The following is an 18611-nucleotide window of genomic DNA, read 5'->3' as shown; positions in this document are numbered from 1 at the left end:
AAGGAAAAGGCCATAAAATACTTTCATTTACAAAGTAGGTCATGTTTTCTCTAGTAATTTTGCAACAAAGTTCTTATAAAATATGAATTTAGACCTCTGGGAGAAATTATTTATAATGCTAAGAATAACATGTTCATAGCTATAAGATAACATCTTTTATTATTTATTATTTTTAATATGTATACACAGAACACAGAGATGGTTCAGTCTATTTAACTCAGTACTATTGTATTTTAGTCTTAAAAGGGGGAGTAAGTAGAAATTCTTTTCGGACCTTTTTCTAATGGCATTTAGACAAAAATAATTTAGGAGATTTCATGGTACTAAAACTCAGAGATGCAATTGAGCCAGGTTCATAGCATGTCTCATAGATGGTGGAGCAGTCCTTATTAAGAGGATAAGGAAGAGTATAAGGAGTCTTTAGAGGTTGTCCAGACTCAAGTTCCCAAACCCAACAGATCATCAAACATAGCGCCTTTCTGGGCCCTACTTGTATCCTTTCCAAAAATTTTTTTAAAAGTCTATTTTAAAAGCTAACTAGCTTTGTAACTCTAGACAACTGTCTAGTCCCAGTTTCTTTATCTAAACTAGGTTGATAATAACCCTCTAAAGTAGGGTTTCTAGTGATTCAGGGCAAACACTCTAAAATGCAGTAGTTTTGCACATAAATGTGGAAATGGCATTAAATTCATTCTAATTCATAGCATCCGAGCCAGAAGTTTTTTACTGCAATTGGAATCCATGCTTAGCTGTTGTAATTGCAGTTGAAACACTGTCACTGCATCCTGTCAGAATATAGAACCTAAATTCTTTTTTCTCCCAAGTAGCTGGGACTACAGGCCCCCGCCACCACTCCCGCCTAATTTTTTTATATTTTTAGTAGAGACAGGGTTTCACAGTGTTAGCCAGGATGGTCTCGATCTCCTGACCTCATGGTCCGCCTGCCTCGGCCTCCCAGAGTGCTGGGATTACAGGCGTGAGCCACCGCACCTGGCCAGAACCTAAATTCTTACTGCATATTTGTGGATTACCATTTGATTCTTCTGTTAAAATTGTGACTAAATGTGATTGTAATTTTTTTTTTTTTTTTTTTTTTGTGATGGAGTCTCCTTCTGTTGCCCAGTGCAGTGGCACGATCTTGGCTCACTGCAACCTCCACCTCCCAGGTTCAAGCGAGTCTCCTGACTCAGCCTCCCAAGTAGCTAGGATTACAGGCATTCACCACGATATCCAACTAATAGTTGTACTTTTAGTAGAAATGATGTTTCACTATGTTGCCCAGGCTGGTCTTGAACTCCTGACCTCAGTTGATCTGCCCGTCTCAGCCTCCCAAAGTGCTGGGATTACAGGCGTGAGCCACCACACTTAGCCTGTAATTAAAATTTTTTAAAAATATAACTTAAAAAAAAGGCTCTTACTCTATTGTGGCTCAGAGAACATTAATATATTTGAAGAACGCTCCATGCATGTGCGTTTTCAAAGATTCATATAGCTTTTCCAGCAGGTAATGTTGCTCCTTTACAATTGTTGCCGAAAAGTCAGTATTGCTCTGTAAGTTCCCCAAGGCTGACTGCCTGCTCCCTTTGGGTCAACGACATGTCTCTTTTTGTTTATTAACATTGCAATGTATTATAATTAAAAATCTTTAACAGTCAGCGTTTGTTAGAGTACAGCATGCTGGCTGTAGTGATTTAGAAATGTAATTAAAGGGAGGTTATGGGTTTTAGTGGGTTTTTTCCTCTAACTGTAAGCTTTTCTTAGGTACACCGATACTGAAGTACTATGAGCCTTCAGAACTTGTGGAGAGACTACAAAGTTTTGATTGTTATGGTCCCTTTAGTTGGGCTCATACATTTGGGGTGGTACAGAATCAAAAGCAGCCCTGTTTTCCAAATACCTAAAAACAACGACATTCCTGAGGAAGATAGTATGGAACTTTCAAATCTTCAGAAGAGCCAAATCCAAGGGAAGTAGCAGGCTTGCGATCTTTAGGTAAGTTCCATTTCATCTGGTTGGTTAATCATATGGTGCATTCCAACAATGGGAAACTCGATCTGTTAGATCTCTGGCAAGGAAAAGCCTAAATTGGCAAGTTACCTGTTATTTTTATTATGACCCACTGTACTATCCTGCAGTTGTTTCTAGAAAAGTTTGTTGTGCAGAGACATTTGACCCTTGCCTGGCAGTCAATTGAATGCAAAGGGAAAGGGCAGTTTTGCTAGCAGCATCACCAGGATCATGAACATGTACAAAGGAGCCCCTGACTCCTTACCATTACATACCACAAAAGTCTGAATTTGTACAAGATTCTTTTCTTCTATTAGTGTTCTTTTTTTTTTTTATAATACGAAACTAATTGTATTCATGTGTTAACATCAACTATTTTAGCTTGACCATAATTTGTTACTTTTGACAGTCACTGAAATAAAGAGGATGGAGTTATATAATTCAGGTCTGTAGTCCCTTATCCATAATTCCAAAATTCAAAAAGTTCTCAAAACCAAAACATTTTATCCTAACTCCTTTGGCAGCAAAACTTGATCTTAACTGACATGAGACAATTTGCAGTGCAGTTGTCTCCCTTTATCCGTAGTTTGGCTTTCTTCAGTTTCAGTTACCTGCAGTCAACCCTAGTCTGAAAATATTAAATAGAAAATTCCAGAAATAAGCAATTCATAAAGTTTAAATTATGCACCTTTCTGAATAGCATGATGAAATCCTGGGCTATTCTACTTCATCCACCCAGGATGTGAGTCATTCCCTTGTCTGTCTACCTGCTCGTTAGTCACTTAGTAGCACTCTGGGGTAGATCAACTGTGGTGGTATCTCTGCGCTTACATTCAGGTAACCCTTACTTTACTTCACAATGTACCCAAAGCACAAGAGTATTGCGCCTAATTTATAAATTGAACTTTATCATAGGTATGTATGTACAAGATGAAAACATAGTATATATAGGGTTTAGTGCTATATGCAGTTTCAGGCATCCACTAGGTGGTCTTGGAATATATGCCTCATAGATAAATGGGGGAGGTTACTGTTTTTAATTCCACTTAATATGAAAATTGAGTTTCACTGCAGAAATTTTATTGGCATTTGTTGCATTTGATTTACTATAATATGGCGTTATACTATATTATGATTATATTGATTATGAATGTTATATACACTATATTGTATTTATAAAATCTAAGAAATTCTGAATTATGAAACTCATCTAGCCCAAGGAGTTTCAGATAAAGAACTGTGGCCTTATAATTGTAAAGCATTTTCTATTGTAATTTACTTTTTAACCTTGACGTGAATAATATGCTCTAAGTTTTGGCATAAGGTAGATGAGTGTAAGGTTCTGCTCTTTATAGAAGAACCTCAGTAAGATTTTCCTTATTTATAAGCCTTGGTCTGAGATTTTGATTTATGATATAATTACTGGTTTCAGCAATATTTTAAATCAGTATTTTATTTTTAAATGTTCATAAGCAGAAGTGGAAGAGCATGGCTTAATATATTAGACAATTATTATATATAAAAAGCCACATAGTAACATAGAAGCATAACAACTTAAAAGAGTAACTTTAGGACATAAAATTTGTATTTATAGGAAGAGTTTTAATATATATGAGCAGGGAGTCACAGAATTTATTAGATGCTGGATTTTTATATATATAGTCTTCCAGACTGTAGTAAGACCATTATATTATGTATGTATATTGTAATTATGACAAGAAGTAAAGAACAAAAAGATGTCGTAACAGTTTGCAGGCCAGGTATGGCCAAACTTTGGAGGAAGAATATTAAGTAGTTTCTTGTCGTGCAAAAAGAAATACTCTTGGGGGGAAAATAGAGCTGAGAAAAGAATCTCCTCCAAAATATTAGGTGAATGTAGTAACAGGTTTTAGATGCCAATGAAGCAATGGTTAAAAGTTTTAGAGGGGCCGGGCGCGGTGGCTCACGCCTGTAATCCCAGCACTTTGGGAGGCCGAGACGGGCGGATCACGAGGTCAGGAGATCGAGACCATCCTGGCTAACACGGTGAAACCCCGTCTCTGCTAAAAAATACAAAAAACTAGCCGGGCGAGGTGGAGGGCGCCTGTAGTCCCAGCTACTCGGGAGGCTGAGGCAGGAAAATCCGGCCACTGCACTCCAGCCTGGGCGACAGCGCGAGACTCCGTCTCAAAAAAAAAAAAAAAAAAAGTTTTAGAGGCTAACATTTCCTGTCAAGCAAGCAGAAGCAGATATTTAAACCGGCATTTAGTAAGCAAAAGTTAGAGCCGGATTTAGAGTAAGTTAAACACCAATTCCAAATAGTTGAAGTACATCAAAAAATGCATTGTATTTGTCTCTTATTTTCTATTCTTAGTTTCATTATGGAAAATTACATACGTGCCACAAAGTAGAGAGAGGATGGTGTATTGAGCCCTCAAGTATCCATCAGCTGGCTTTAATAGTTAGCGGCATTTTGCCACAACTAGCTTTGATAGTTGATAGCATTTTGCCAGTCTTCTTTTATCCATCTTTTCCTCTGTTTTTTGAACTGCTAGAATATTTTAAATCAAATCTTAAGCTCAACTATGTAGTCCTTTAGTACGTGTCTTTAACAGTAAGACTAAACACACATACACAAACATATTTGCATTATCACCCAGAAAAACTTAACAGTGACTCTTTACCTACAGTTTGATACCCAAGGCCATGTTTATATTTCTGAATTTGTCTTAAAAAATCGTTACAGGTGGTTTGTTGGAATCAGGATCCAAACAAGGTCTACATATTGCATTTGATAGACAATGTCTCTTTTCAATTCCCCTCCTAAATCTGCCTTTAAAAAAAAATTCCCACATTCTCAGTTTGGCTGATTGCTTCCTCATCTTGTCTTTTAACAATTTTCCTCTCTCCCCTATTTCCTGTAATCTTGTACTTATGTTAAGAGACTACTTTCATTTGTTTTTTTAATTTATTTTTTGAACAAGAATACTTCATAGATGGTACTGTGGAATAGATCCTAGGTAATCATGTTGTTTCACATATAATGTCCGATCCACTTTTGATGGTGGTGGTGTTAGTTTTTTTTTTAAGAGAGAGAAGGGCCTTGATTTGTCACCCAGGCTACAGTATAGTAGCGTATCATAGCTCACTGCAGCCTCAAACTCTTGGGCACAGGCCATCCTCCAACCTTAGCATCCCAAGTAGCTGTGACTACAGGCATCCACCACCATACCTGGCTAAGTTCTAAAATTTTTTTAGAACCAGGGTCTTGCTGTGTTGCCCAGGCTGGTCTCAAATTTCTGGCCTCAAGCAACCCTCCTGCCTTGGCCTCCCAAAGTGATGGGATTACAGGCAAGAGCCACTACGTCTAGCCAGTGTTGCTAAGACTAACAGGCAAGTTAGCAGTGTTTCTTTCCATTGTAAAGTTCCCCCCTTTTTTCTTTTTTTTTTTTTTAAAGATGCAGTAAGGCAATGTCAGCTCACTGCAACCTCTGCCTCCTGGGTTGAAGTGATTCTCCTGCCTCAACCTCCGGAGTAGCTAGGATTACAGGCACCTGCCACCACACCTGGCTAGATTTTTGTATTTGTTTAGTAGAGACAGGATTTCACCATGTTGGCCAGGTGATCTTTTACTTAATAAATTATCAGCGACTATTCATTATCATTGCTGTAACCTAGAAATTGGCAAACTTTTTTCTATAAAAGACCAGATAGTAAATATTTTAGGCTTTGCAGATCACATAGTGTCTGTACCAACCCTTCAGCTTTCTGTTGTAGTGTAAAAGCACTCATACACAGTACACAAATTAATGAGCATGGCTGCTTTCCAATAAAACTTCGTTTACGAAAACAGGCAGCAGGCTGGATGTGGTCCCTAGGCTTAATTTACCAACCACTGTATGTGGTCTAATACACTATTTCATTAGGGGCTGCCAAATGATGCTGCTCAAATTCTATCATTCCTTCTCCATTTATTAGCTGGAACAACTTTCCATCGTCAACCATTCAGTTACCCCAAAATGCATTTATACAAGGAAAGCAAGATAAATGTTTTATCTCTGTAATTCCCTTTATTGCTTTTTATAATAATGAGTGCTCAAACCGCTTAGGGTTTTTGTTTTTGGTGTTAGTATGAACCTGTGGGTTTGCATATATTTCAGTTATCTTAATCTATTGCAGTCATCTTTTTTTTTTTTTATGCTAAAGTTGTCCCATTTTGGATCCTCTCCATGTTGACTCCTGTTGTTTTTCCTTTGTCCTTGTGATATGACCCAGGTAGTCTTTAATATATGCTTACTTTTTGGCAGAAAAGGACCCCAGCTTACCTTGTGTATTTCTTACCTCATACCTATAATCAGTCTTTTTGCCAAAGAACTCCATTTGCTTTTAGGAAAAACTTTTACCTGTTTATATTTTCTTTAAATCATATTTTATAGTGCACCTCTTACTTTAGAAGACAGTCATGCAAGTTTTACTGTTATTTTAATTAAGTTATCCATCACTGCAACAACAACGAAGACCCATCTCCTAAGCCTATGCATTCAGGAATAGTCAGGACCATTCATCTGATGGTAACTCTTGGAATTATGGAGCTCCTTGTTTAGGAAGAAAGAGTTTTAATAGAGCTGAACTGATACTTCCAAACATGTTCTATAAACTAGCTCCAGTGGTTTGGATTTTTTTCTCTTTTTTGTACCTTCTTTTGTTCAAGTCTAGACCTGTGACCACAGGTCAACAGGTTTTGGCATCTTTAAAATGATTTGGGAGTCGTTAACACTTTCAGTGATTTCTTTGTCATTTTAATGAAATACTAGCCAAAAGATGTGTATACTGGTCTCACTACTGTAAGACTGACAGAGGTGCCAACATAGCATTCTGTTTTTGAAAAGTTACATGTCACTATTAAGTATTGAAAATGTTCTAACTAGAAAAACCATTTTCTTAATCATAGTTTTTATTGTGGGGGGTGGGTGTGTGTGTGTGTGTGTGTGTGTAAGTTTTAACATGCAAATTACCATATAGAAGTCACTATGAGGTTTCATTTAAATGTATTTCTCAGATTTTGCTGAATCTGAAATAACCATTGAAATATTTAAGTACCTTGGCTGTTCCTGGCATAGATAAACAGATTTTTCTTTCCCTCCTCATGCCACACAAAAGTTGACAATAGCTTTATCACCACAGGAAGAAAGCTGACCATTATTGCCCTTACTTTATTTGGGCCCAGTTGCCATGGTTACAGCCCTTTAAATTGGGAGCAGTAACCAAAATAACATTTTGCATAACATTCCCTTGTTCTGCCCACCTCTTTGCACATCTTCAAATCAGGATTTGGGTCTGATCACCATACTATGCTGTAGCCTACTTTTAGGAAGTACCTTAGGCTAAACAGATTTGTTTCATTTATGCTAAATGCTCTCCCAGACCCTACCATACTCAGCATATTCTTGGAAATACTAACTAATAATTGTACCTTTAAAACACCAGGCTTCAACAGATAAGATCTGTGAGCTAACATTTTTGTTCTTTTCACACATTATTATTAATGTGTCAAGAATTTATGCCTCAAGGCACACTTTTTTTTTTAACAAGGACACTACCTTGTTAAGGAAACTAGAATTGTATTTCTATGTGTCCATTTGATATATGATGATAACATTTTATGATATTTAGACTTTGAAATTGAATTGCAACTCAGATCCTGTTTTTGTTGTTGGTGTTATCCAGCATATCCCTTGGTTTTTGCATTTTGGTCCTGTCATTAACCAGTGCTTTGGGGAGGATTAGTTGACTAGGACTTCCAAAACTGAAAATCATTGATTAATAAAGTAAAATGATAGAAAATTAGCTCTGACATTAGCCAGGTGTTTAAAACATGGTTTGTTTTCTGGTACAATGTGTTGTGCAGATTTATTCAGCTAAATATAGACTATACATTAGTGAGTTTCTGCAATAGACATGCCAACAGCTATCTTGTTTTTATAATTATTTATAAACAGGACTTGATGTAAATGCACTTCTGTTCAAACCTAAAGTTTCCAAGCAAACCACAATTATAGATAAAAACATAATATTAAATCTTGATGTCGGAGAATAAAAATATTTGGGACCTCTTTTAAGACTCAGAGATTGCCGGGCGCAGTGGCTCATGCCTGTAATCCCAGCACTTTGGGAGGCAGAGGCGGGCGGATCACCTGAGGTCGGTAGTTCGAGACCAACCTGACAAACATGGAGAAACTCTGTCTCTACTAAAAATACAAAATTAGCTGAGCATGGTGGCACATGCCTGTGATCCCTGCCACTGGGGAGGCTGAGGCAGGAGAATTGCTTGAACCCAGGTGGCGGAGGTTGTGGTGAGCCGAGATTGCGCCATTGCACTCCAGCCTGGGCAACAAGAGCGAAACTCCATCTCAAAAAAAAAAAAAAAAAAAAAAAAGGCTCAGAGACCTAATTCTGTGTTTTATATTGTAGCATTTCTCTCCTAGAAGCATGCCATATTCAAATAACTGCTGTAAGCTTTCTAGCCATGTTGTTGTGCCTTACAAAATCACTGAAATACAAGCACTTTTTCTTGTAGCAGGACTTATTGAAGAATAAAGGAATTTTAAGTCAAAGTTGGTTTACTTTTCTCATTTTCGGGAGGTTTATGCCAGTTAGTAGTTTCTTTTTCTAAAAAGCCAGCAGAGCATTAGAAAAAATTATTAAACTGCAGTCTACAAAATGCTTGGGAAGTATTTCTCTAAAATGTTTTATTTTTATTTCTTAGATAAAGAAGCGGCTTTGAATCTGAGCTTCATGTCAAAAGAAGAGATGAAAAATACCAGTTGGATTAGAAAGAACTGGCTTCTTGTAGCTGGGATATCTTTCATAGGTGTCCATGTTGGAACATACTTTTTACAGAGGTCTGCAAAGCAGTCTGTAAAATCTCAGTCTCAAAGCAAACAAAAGAGTATTGAAGAGTGAAGTAAAATAAATATTTGGAATTACTAATTTGTCGTGAAACCATTATATGCTGATTAGCTTCATAAACATTGAACTCTTTGATTTTATAGCCACAATGCTGCATATTCATACTTTAATTCCTAAAGAATAATTTTTAATGTTAAAACGTGATATTGGAATAAATAGAAAAATGTGGTTTACAAAATAAAAACGGTCTTCACTAGTTACCACCTGAAGTAAGATGTCTCGTTTGGAAGCTAAGAAGCCATCATTGTGTAAGAGTGAACCACTGACATCTGAGAGAGTCAGGACCACACTTTCTGTCTTGAAAAGGATCGTAACATCATGCTATGGCCCTTCAGGTAGGCTGAAGCAGCTGCACAATGGCTTTGGAGGTTACGTGTGCACAACCTCACAGTCCTCAGCCCTGCTCAGTCACCTTTTGGTCACACATCCCATTTTAAAGATCCTGACAACCTCCGTGCAGAATCATGTGTCAAGCTTCAGTGATTGTGGCTTATTCACAGCCATTCTTTGCTGCAACCTGATTGAAAATGTTCAGAGATTAGGCTTGACACCCACCACTGTCATTAGATTAAATAAACATCTTTTGAGTCTTTGCATCAGTTATCTCAAGTCCGAGACCTGTGGTTGTCGAATCCCAGTCGACTTTAGTAGTACTCAGATCCTCCTTTGTTTGGTTCGCAGTATATTAACAAGTAAACCTGCCTGTATGCTCACCAGAAAGGAAACAGAGCATGTCAGTGCTTTGATTCTGAGAGCCTTTTTGCTAACAATTCCAGAAAATGCTGAAGGCCACATCATTTTAGGAAAGAGTTTAATTGTACCTTTAAAAGATCAAAGAGTTATAGATTCCACTGTATTACCTGGGATACTCATTGAAATGTCAGAAGTTCAATTAATGAGGCTATTACCTATCAAAAAATCAACTGCCCTCAAGGTGGCACTCTTTTGTACAACTTTATCCGGAGACATTTCTGACACTGGAGAAGGAACTGTGGTGGTCAGTTATGGGGTTTCTCTTGAAAATGCAGTCCTGGACCAGCTGCTTAACCTAGGAAGGCAGCTAGTCAGTGACCATGTAGATCTTGTCCTGTGCCAAAAAGTTATACATCCATCTTTGAAGCAGTTTCTCAATATGCATCGTGTTATTGCCGTAGACAGAATTGGAGTGACTCTGATGGAACCCCTGACTAAAATGACAGGTAAAACTCACTCTTGGTTTTGCCCCTTACAGTTAATAAATCACACTTTTTTGAGCAGAGATATTTTTGGTTTGTGTCACTGTTAACATCTTGAAAAATTGACACAGCATGTGTCAGTATCATTTCTGGCATCAGAGGTTTCTGAAAAAGATCCTGTATTGTTCACATACTAAAAATGCAGTTGATTATAGCCATTTTCATATCATAATCTGACCCCCCAATATTTTACAGGTTATTGAAAAGTCTAACATCCTCATAATCGTAAGGTCTTTCATACTTTGCACAAAATTCTTCAGCCTCAATTCACAAAACTCTTAAATCATGTTATATTTAGAAAATGATTTTGTAACTAGAATGCCCCTTTTTCTTCACTTTATCATAATTGCAACAAACTTCTGTACTTCTGCTTAAGTACTTGTTTCTAATGGGAGGGGGATGTACATGCACCACTGTTTTACCTATATCAAAACTGTTTCCAGCTGACCTTGAGAACCAAGATCATCTTTTACTTTCAACACCTATTACAGGCCTGACCCACAGTAGGTGTTCTAAAGTGTTTGTTGAATTGACTGAAATATAGTTGTTAATATACAGAACTACAATAGGCAAAAAAATTCACTGTATTTTACAAACACAGCAAATTAAAAGCAAATATAAGACCTGTTAGAGCCAAAGAAAAATGACAAGCTGAAGAGTTCCTAATTTGAGCTACTTTTCAGTGTTCCTTTAATTGCTTTGACAATCTCTCAGAAAGATGATCATTTAGTCTGCATTGTTTCCAATTTTTAAGTTATTAGACTTAAACCATTATTAAAGTTCATTAATAAAAGTCTTAGTATAAATTATCAAAAAGGAGCCTTATGTATGCCCAGTGTTGAATACATAGTATCTCTGGGTTACTGTCCTACCTTTGTTAAGACTCAAATGACTGTCAAAGTAGAAGTTTCTTAATAATGGAAATAATTCCTTAGAACTCATTGTTGGTATGGTAAGTCAGACTGATATCCTTAAATATCTACTAGCTTTGCATGAATCTGGCAATTTCCAGCTTGTAAATACTGGGTCTTCCAGATTGATTTTTAAAATATGGGACACTTTAGCCAGGTGTGGTACATGCCTGTAGTCCCAGCTACTTGGGAAGTTGAGGCAGGAGGATTGCTTGAGCCGAGGAGTTCAAGTCCAGCCTGGGCAACAAAGCGGGACCACATCTTAAAAAAAAAAAAAAAAAAAAAAGGGTCGGGCGGTGGCTCACACCTGTGATCCCAGCACTTTGAGAGGCCAAGGTGGGTGGATCACAAGGTCAGGAGATCGAGACCATCCTGGCCAACATCATGAAACCCCGTCTCTACTAAAAATACAAAAAAATTAGCTGGGCGTGGTGGCCGCACTTGTAATCCCAGTTACTTGGGAGGCTGAGGCAGGAGAATTACTTGAACCCGGGAGGTAGAGGTTGCAGTGAGCCGAGATTACACCACTGCCCTCCAGCCTGGTGACAGAGCAAGACTCCCTATCAAAAAAAAAAAAAAAAAAAAACATTTTCCCATAGAAACCATATTGTAACTGGAGGCTGGGTTTCCACACTAGCCCACAATATATACCTAAACATGGCATTAACAGCCATAGTTTTAGTCCTGGGTCTTGGGAGCAAAGACCTTTTGAGAAAAAGAAGAGGCGGAAAACTGTACCAGGTACGTGGCACAAGTAAACTTTTAGGTAGATGAAGTATGATTTTGGCCTTACCTATCTCCCCTGGTGTATCTAAGTTAACATTACCTCATTTCAGGCCTTCAAACAAAATTCCTATTTATTAATGATATAGGTTGCGTAATGGGTGATACTGTGGATGGGTGCCACATGTGAAACGTATTGCAGCTTACGGAGGTTTTTTTGTTTTTTTTGTTTGTTTGTTTGTTTGTTTAAGATGGAGCCTCACTCTGTCGCCCAGGCTGGAGTGGGGTGGCGCAATCTTAGCTCACTGCAACCTCCACCTCCCGGGTTCAAGCAATTCTGTCTCAGCCTCCCTAGTAGCTGGGACTACAGGTGCACACCACCACGCCCGGCTAATTTTTCCTATTTTTAGTAGAGACAGGGTTTCACCATATTGGTCAGGCTGGTCCTGAACTCCTGACCTCAGGTGATCTACCCCCTCGGCCTCCAAAAGTACTGGGATTATAGGCGTGAGCCACTGTGCCCGGCCTGGAGCATTTTTAACATTTGATTTATTTGTGAAGTATGCATTATTATCCCCACTTGCCTCTCATGTGACAGAGGCAGAAAGTTAAATGACATGAGTGACAGCATCCAGTGACTCAAGCAGTAGAGCCAGTCTTCTCACTAGAATCTGTTGTTCCCACCATGTGAAAGAAATTACACTATTTAAGATTTTGGCTTTTTTTACTTAGATCACTTTTTTAAAGTATTCGTTATTTTGAAGACTTCAGAAGTAAACAATATTCAAATAAGTGAAATTGTTTAGTGATTATATTCTATAAATTTTTTGAGCTGGAAGTGTTTATAGCATTTTAGACTTTTTTTTTTTTTTAAGATGGAGTCTCGCTCTGTTGCCCAGGCTGGAGTGCAGTGGCACGATCTCGGCTCACTGCTCACTGCAACCTCCGTCCCCGGAGTTCAAGCGATTCTCCTGCCTCAACCTCCCGAGCAGCTGGGATTACAAGCACCTGCCACCACGCCTGGCTACTTTTTGTATTTTTAGCCAGGTTTCACCATGTTGTCCAGGCTGGTCTCGAACTCCTGACCTCAGGTGATGCCCGCCTCAGCCTCCTAAAGTGCTGGGATTACAGGCATGTAATTACACCCGGCCAAGATTTTAGACTTTCAAACTAAACCCCATTAGTTTGAAAGAAACCATCTTTTATAGGTGAGTCTGAAAGAAAAGGAAACTAGCTCAAAGTGGTGAATGGCTCAGAATTATAGCTTTAGACTTTAAATTAGTATTGTGTCTTGTAGGAGTTTGGTGTAGGTTTCTTTTCTTAAATAACTTCCATTACATTTGGAGATTTGGAAAATTCAAGTCACCCTAACTTCTTTATTCGTATTTTTACTTGTGGCTTATAAAACTTTACTATTTTACATGTGCGGGTAGGAGGACAAAATACTTAATATTTCAAATAATAACAGTGAAATAAGCATGTCACTTTATTTTGGTATAATTCAGTTAGCTATTTTATAAATCGTTGCTAGACAAAAAACTAGTTCTTACGTATTCACTATGTAGAGCCCCGAAGGAATTCAACTACACAAGCATTTGAATAGCTGCATTTATTTTAAATTGAAAATAATAATTCCTTTTAAAAATAGCTTCTCACCTCACATCACCCTTAATCCAAATTAGTGAAGTTCTTAATTTGGGGTCTCTAATCCCTGAGTGGGCTTTGAGGGTTTCTGAACTCCCTGAAAATGTATGCAAAATGGTATGCCCCCTTTTCTGGGAAGAGAGTACAAAATGACTTCTAACAGATTTTCAAAGAGCTCTGTAAACCAAAATAACTTCTGCTTTACTTTATTTGTATATCATTTTAGTAGCAGAATATAACTTAGCAATTTAGGGAGATTCATCTTATTTATCCTATATTTCATATTTTAAATTATATGCTTATGGGGCTTTTATGTTGGCTAGGAATAAGTATACTTTTAAATGGTTGTTTGCTCCACTTTTGCTTATACATCTTGTATTTTCTAATCTTTAAAAAATAGGAACACAGCCTATTGGATCCCTAGGCTCAATATCTCCTAATAGTTATGGAAGTGTGAAAGATGTGTGCACTGCAAAATTTGGCTCCAAACATTTTTTTCATCTTATCCCTAATGAAGCAACAATCTGCAGCTTGCTTCTCTGCAACAGAAATGACACTGCCTGGGATGAGCTGAAGGTAGGTAATGAATTTTGAATTCTATATGCAGGGGCTGAGGGAGGAATTAGTCACTCAACAGTTATTATGAATTTTTTTTTCGTAGCTTCCCTAGGTAGTATAGAAAGCAAAAATTAAAATGACTGATGCAGAGTCACAAGTAAGCTAATTTAAATGCCTGTGGCATTATAATAATTTTGGCATGTGTTGCCATTTATTATTTCTACTATTGACAAGAAACCTAAAAGGCCGTTGACATGTGAACTTTTCTAAGAAATTAACTTGAATTGTGTAGTCTTTGATGCTAATGTGTATGAATAATTCACTTGGAAAATGAGTTCAGCAGTCAATACCCATCATCCACTGCTTAGCAGAGTTTCCTGTTCTCTGCCAGCAATAATACATTCAACTTTTATACAAGGGAAATGAACATCTGTGGGATTGGTCACAAGTTTTAAAGATTCATGTATGCTCAAGGATATATCCTTAGTAAATGTTAAAGGTCTGTGTGGTTTTTTTTTTATTATTGCTGGGATGTAACTGTATTATTTCCAAAACAATTCAAAATAAATTTATTATTTAGACTGAAATAATTTTTTTTAGTGGATGTGCCAGCAAACCTTGTTGACCCAGATATTTTGAGGCCATATATTTGTCAGTCTCAATTTGAAGAGCTAAGTGTATACGAAAGAAAATACTAATCTGGCTCCATGAAACAAACTTCTGACTAAAGTATCTTCCTTTAATCTCTAAACCTTATTATTCAGAATGTTTTAATCACATGACAACCTTGGCACAGCACAAGTTTTGTTCTTTTGCAATTAAAATCATACTCTTTGTATTCACTGTGATGCTTTGAGAGCATGACTTTTTGTGTATGTATATGATGTGAATGTCTGATTCTGATGATTTGGGGTTTTTCTTAGCTCACGTGTCAGACGGCACTGCATGTCCTGCAGTTAACACTCAAGGAACCGTGGGCTTTGTTGGGAGGTGGCTGTACTGAAACTCATCTGGCTGCATATATCAGACACAAGGTACATAAGATAATCCTCTTCGGATTACCTGAATTCTCAGCAACTTTTGTTTTATGAGATAATAATCCAAAATCATAATATCCTGTAGCCTTTTTGTTTGTTAGTTTTAACTTTTATTTTAGGTTAAGGGGTGCATGTATAGGTTTGTTATATAGGTAAAATTGTAGCCTTTAACACTGAATTTTTCAGTAGTCTAAATAAAATACATAATCCAAAACACTTGAGGGAAATAACAAGGTAAATATAAGGTAATATCTTTATTACAATGGTTTATTATAAAAATAATATTTTAGCAAATGATCACGTTCTTTGAGTATTGTCTACATGTACTGCATGTTGAAGCTAGCATCCTGTTATTGGGAGTTCTCTTAGAGATCTCAACTGCTGCAATACAGTAATAATTGATGTTCACAAACAAAAGGGCCAAGTTTCTACAGAATACTTAAGTATCTTCTAGAGCGTCAAGAAAACAGTTTCATTTATTTAAGCAGTTCACATATTAGATTCTAATTTTAAGATTGGTATTTATGTATGTTATTTATTAATTCTACTAAATAGAATTTTTTGATTAGTCTGGGAAACTCCATTTCCTGACAGCTCTCAGATAAGTTTAGTGCATTGTAGTTCTGATTATGTCATAAGTACTGGCCTACTTTATTTGAAAATGGATACAAAATGGTATAGGTGTTTTCCAGATGTTAGCAGTCGATTCATTGGGTAAACATGCCCTGTCCCTCCCCAAGTAACTTAGAATCTGTTTGAAGATAAAGCACTTTCATGAAAAGTTATCAGAATATACATTATGGAAAACAAAATTCGTGCCAATCTATTGGTGCTGAATGGACAATAATGTGTTCTGAAATGGAATTGAGTAAACTAGAGAAAGTTTTTTGCAGGAAGAAGGTGTCTTGAGTCGGAAAGTAGTCACTGTTTTTAAGCAGTTAAGATATGGATTTTTTAAACCATCATTCAGTTGTTAGTTTGCTAATACAGACATGTTGCTTAACAACAAGGATATATTCTGAGAAATGCATCATTAGGCAATATTGTTGTGCAAACAGTATAGAGTGTACTTACACAAACCTACATGGTAGAGCCTACTACACTCCTAAGCTATGTGGTTTAGCCTATTGCTCCTAGGCTACAAACCCTTACGGCAGGTTACTGTGCTGAATACTGTAGGTAATTGTAGCACAATGATATTTGTGTATCTAAACATATCAAAACATAGAAAAGGTTAGTAAAAATATGGCCTTCTAATCTTATGGGACCACTGTTGTATATGCAGTCTGTCATTGACTGAAGCGTTGGTATGTGGTACATGGCTAAATATTAATTTTTCTTTTTATCTTGGAATTTCTAGGATAAACTTGTTTAAATAGTGAAACCAGAAGACAGTTTATGGTCTTACTACCTTTTCATTAATTTAAAGAGAAGAATATTCCTTTTTAAAACATTGATGTGAAAATTTACATCATGATTTCCAAATAAAAATATGTGCATTCTCATTTTAAACAAATCTCAAACATTTTGCAGAGATAAATAAGTACATCATTTGAGACATCAGTCTTCAGGAACTTCCTCCTGTGTGCAGAGAAACCTGTAATACATGCATTATGCCTTGTTCTTCATGTATTAAAGAGGCACTACCACGCCTCATTCAGAATAAGCTGATGATGGGGTCATCCTGAGTCACCCATTCTGGTAACATGACTGGTAGTATATACATTTTTACTATAACCAACCTAGTTAAGGGTTTGCAGCCTGGCCGACTGACCCATACAAGCCCATTAGCATTGTACCAAACCCCAAATTAAATGAAAGTAAGTAGTAACTTTAGGAATAAGATTTTGATTCAGTATCTTATTTTTCTTAAACAGTTTATATTAATTGCTTTGTATGTGTTCTCAATGTTTTTATTACTCTTTAGACTCACAACGACCCCAAAAGCATTCTCAAAGATGATGAATGTACTCAAACAGAACTTCAACTAATTGCTGAAGCATTTTGCAGTGCCCTAGAATCTGTTGTTGGCTCTTTAGAACATGATGGAGGTGAAATTCTCACTGACATGAAGTATGGACACCTTTGGTCAGTTCAGGCAGATTCTCCCTGTGTTGCTAACTGGCCAGATTTGCTTTCACATTGTGGCTGTGGATTATACAATAGCCAGGAAGAACTCAGCTGGTCTTTCTTAAGAAGCACACGTCATCCTTTTGTGCCACAAACCTGCCTTCCACTTGAAGCTGTGGGCTCAGCCAGCAACCTGACCTTGGACTGTTTGACTGCAAAGCTTAGTGGCCTACAGGTGGCTGTAGAGACAGCCAATTTGATTTTGGATCTCTCATATGTTATTGAAGATAAAAACTAAGAGAATAGCATGTTTGTATTATGAAAGAAACAAATAAACTAGTCTGGTGGCAATTAAGAAAAATTGTGAGTGTATTTGTTCTCTCCCAAAGACCTGTTCTACATATTTGGACAAATGACTCATAAAATTATAGATACACTTATTTAGGAAAAAAGGTGATTCGTGAATAGAAATGCCATGAAATAATAAAAATATGAAGCATTATTTATTTTAAAATATTATAGTTATCTTAGGGATTCTATAGTGACTGCTGTACATTGTTCTAAATTTTTATTGTTATTTTGGCATCATTTTGAGAGCAAACAAATAAAAAGACTCCTAATCCATGCTCTAGTTTGGATATACATGTTTTAGATATTTTCTAGTTAGTAGTAATTACATATGCTTAAAGTAAACTAGATCTCACAGTGTCACAAAACTTTCAGCATATATTGCTCAATCAAAAGAACTATTCAAACTGCACATTGAGTAAAATTTCACTTTTCTCCGTGCCCTTTATCTCAGGCTATATTCTTCAGTGGTTAGATAATTGAGTAGAACCTGGTTTGCTGCAATTTGTAGTTTATATCTCAACTCCACATTTTTGTTATTTGGGGGAAATCTTTGCTTTTGGGGGAAAAAAAAGATTTATATAGTAACCAAGGCTAAAGTAACGTTGTAATGTCTTCATTTTTAAAGTGAGAGGAAGAACTGGTTTGTTTTACACTGGGATTTCTCAACCTTGACATTATTGATGTTCTGGACCCCATAATTCTTTGTTGTGCGGAGGCTGCCCTGTGCATTACAGCTTATTTAGCAGCATCCCTGGCTTCTACACACTAGATGCCAGTAGCACACTCCTGTTGTGACAACCAAAAACGTCTCCAGATGTTGCCAAATGTTCCCAGGAGAGCAAAATTGTTGGTTGAGAACTATAGACTGATAGAAAAAGGAAGGAAAATGAGGAGTATTCTACCAGGACTTCAGAAAGCAGCATGAAGGAAGGGGACGTTATTTCTCTAGTCAATAGTATGAAAAAGAAACTAGAAAAGCTCCCGTGTTCAAAATAGAGACACTATGTTTCCCCAAGGGATGGAACTTGAATTTTATGCAAATATAAGATGTATTGATAAATTGAAGCAGAAATATAGAAGGCAGCCACATGAATAAGCATGGAGCTATAACAAATGTTATATGAAAC

General features: G+C 37.0%; 1 protein-coding gene and 2 long non-coding RNA genes across 3 annotated transcripts; all 3 read left to right on the top strand.

Annotated features, from left to right (window-relative positions):
* Positions 1–1782: 1782 nt before the first annotated feature.
* On the top strand, positions 1783–8976 carry LOC126929050 (uncharacterized). Its single transcript, XR_007717044.1, has 2 exons — positions 1783–1992; positions 8753–8976. It is a non-coding gene; the product is annotated as an uncharacterized LOC126929050 (long non-coding RNA).
* On the top strand, positions 8782–8976 carry LOC126929051 (uncharacterized). The gene has a single exon (XR_007717045.1). It is a non-coding gene; the product is annotated as an uncharacterized LOC126929051 (long non-coding RNA).
* A 193-nt stretch (positions 8977–9169) lies between these two features.
* Positions 9170–17486, top strand: LOC126929040 (molecular chaperone MKKS). The gene is made up of 4 exons (XM_050745058.1): positions 9170–10154; positions 13869–14044; positions 14950–15060; positions 16991–17486. The coding sequence occupies exons 1-4, from the start codon at positions 9170–9172 to the stop codon at positions 17429–17431; spliced, it is 1713 nt and encodes a 570-aa protein (XP_050601015.1). The 3' UTR covers positions 17432–17486.
* The last annotated feature ends 1125 nt before the right edge of the window (positions 17487–18611 follow it).

The sequence above is a fragment of the Macaca thibetana genome, chromosome 10 (genome assembly GCF_024542745.1).
Source record: "Macaca thibetana thibetana isolate TM-01 chromosome 10, ASM2454274v1, whole genome shotgun sequence".
Taxonomy (NCBI): domain Eukaryota; kingdom Metazoa; phylum Chordata; class Mammalia; order Primates; family Cercopithecidae; genus Macaca; species Macaca thibetana.
This window is presented reverse-complemented; position numbering and strand designations above follow the sequence as displayed.

Excerpts from the sequence above, each read along its gene's own strand:
- LOC126929040 (XM_050745058.1), top strand. The coding sequence starts at position 9,170 with ATGTCTCGTTTGGAAGCTAAGAAGCCATCATTGTGTAAGAGTGAACCA. Across the intron at positions 10,155-13,868 it reads ACCCCTGACTAAAATGACAG|GAACACAGCCTATTGGATCC; the intron begins GTAAAACTCACT and ends TTTAAAAAATAG. Across the intron at positions 14,045-14,949 it reads CTGCCTGGGATGAGCTGAAG|CTCACGTGTCAGACGGCACT; the intron begins GTAGGTAATGAA and ends GGTTTTTCTTAG.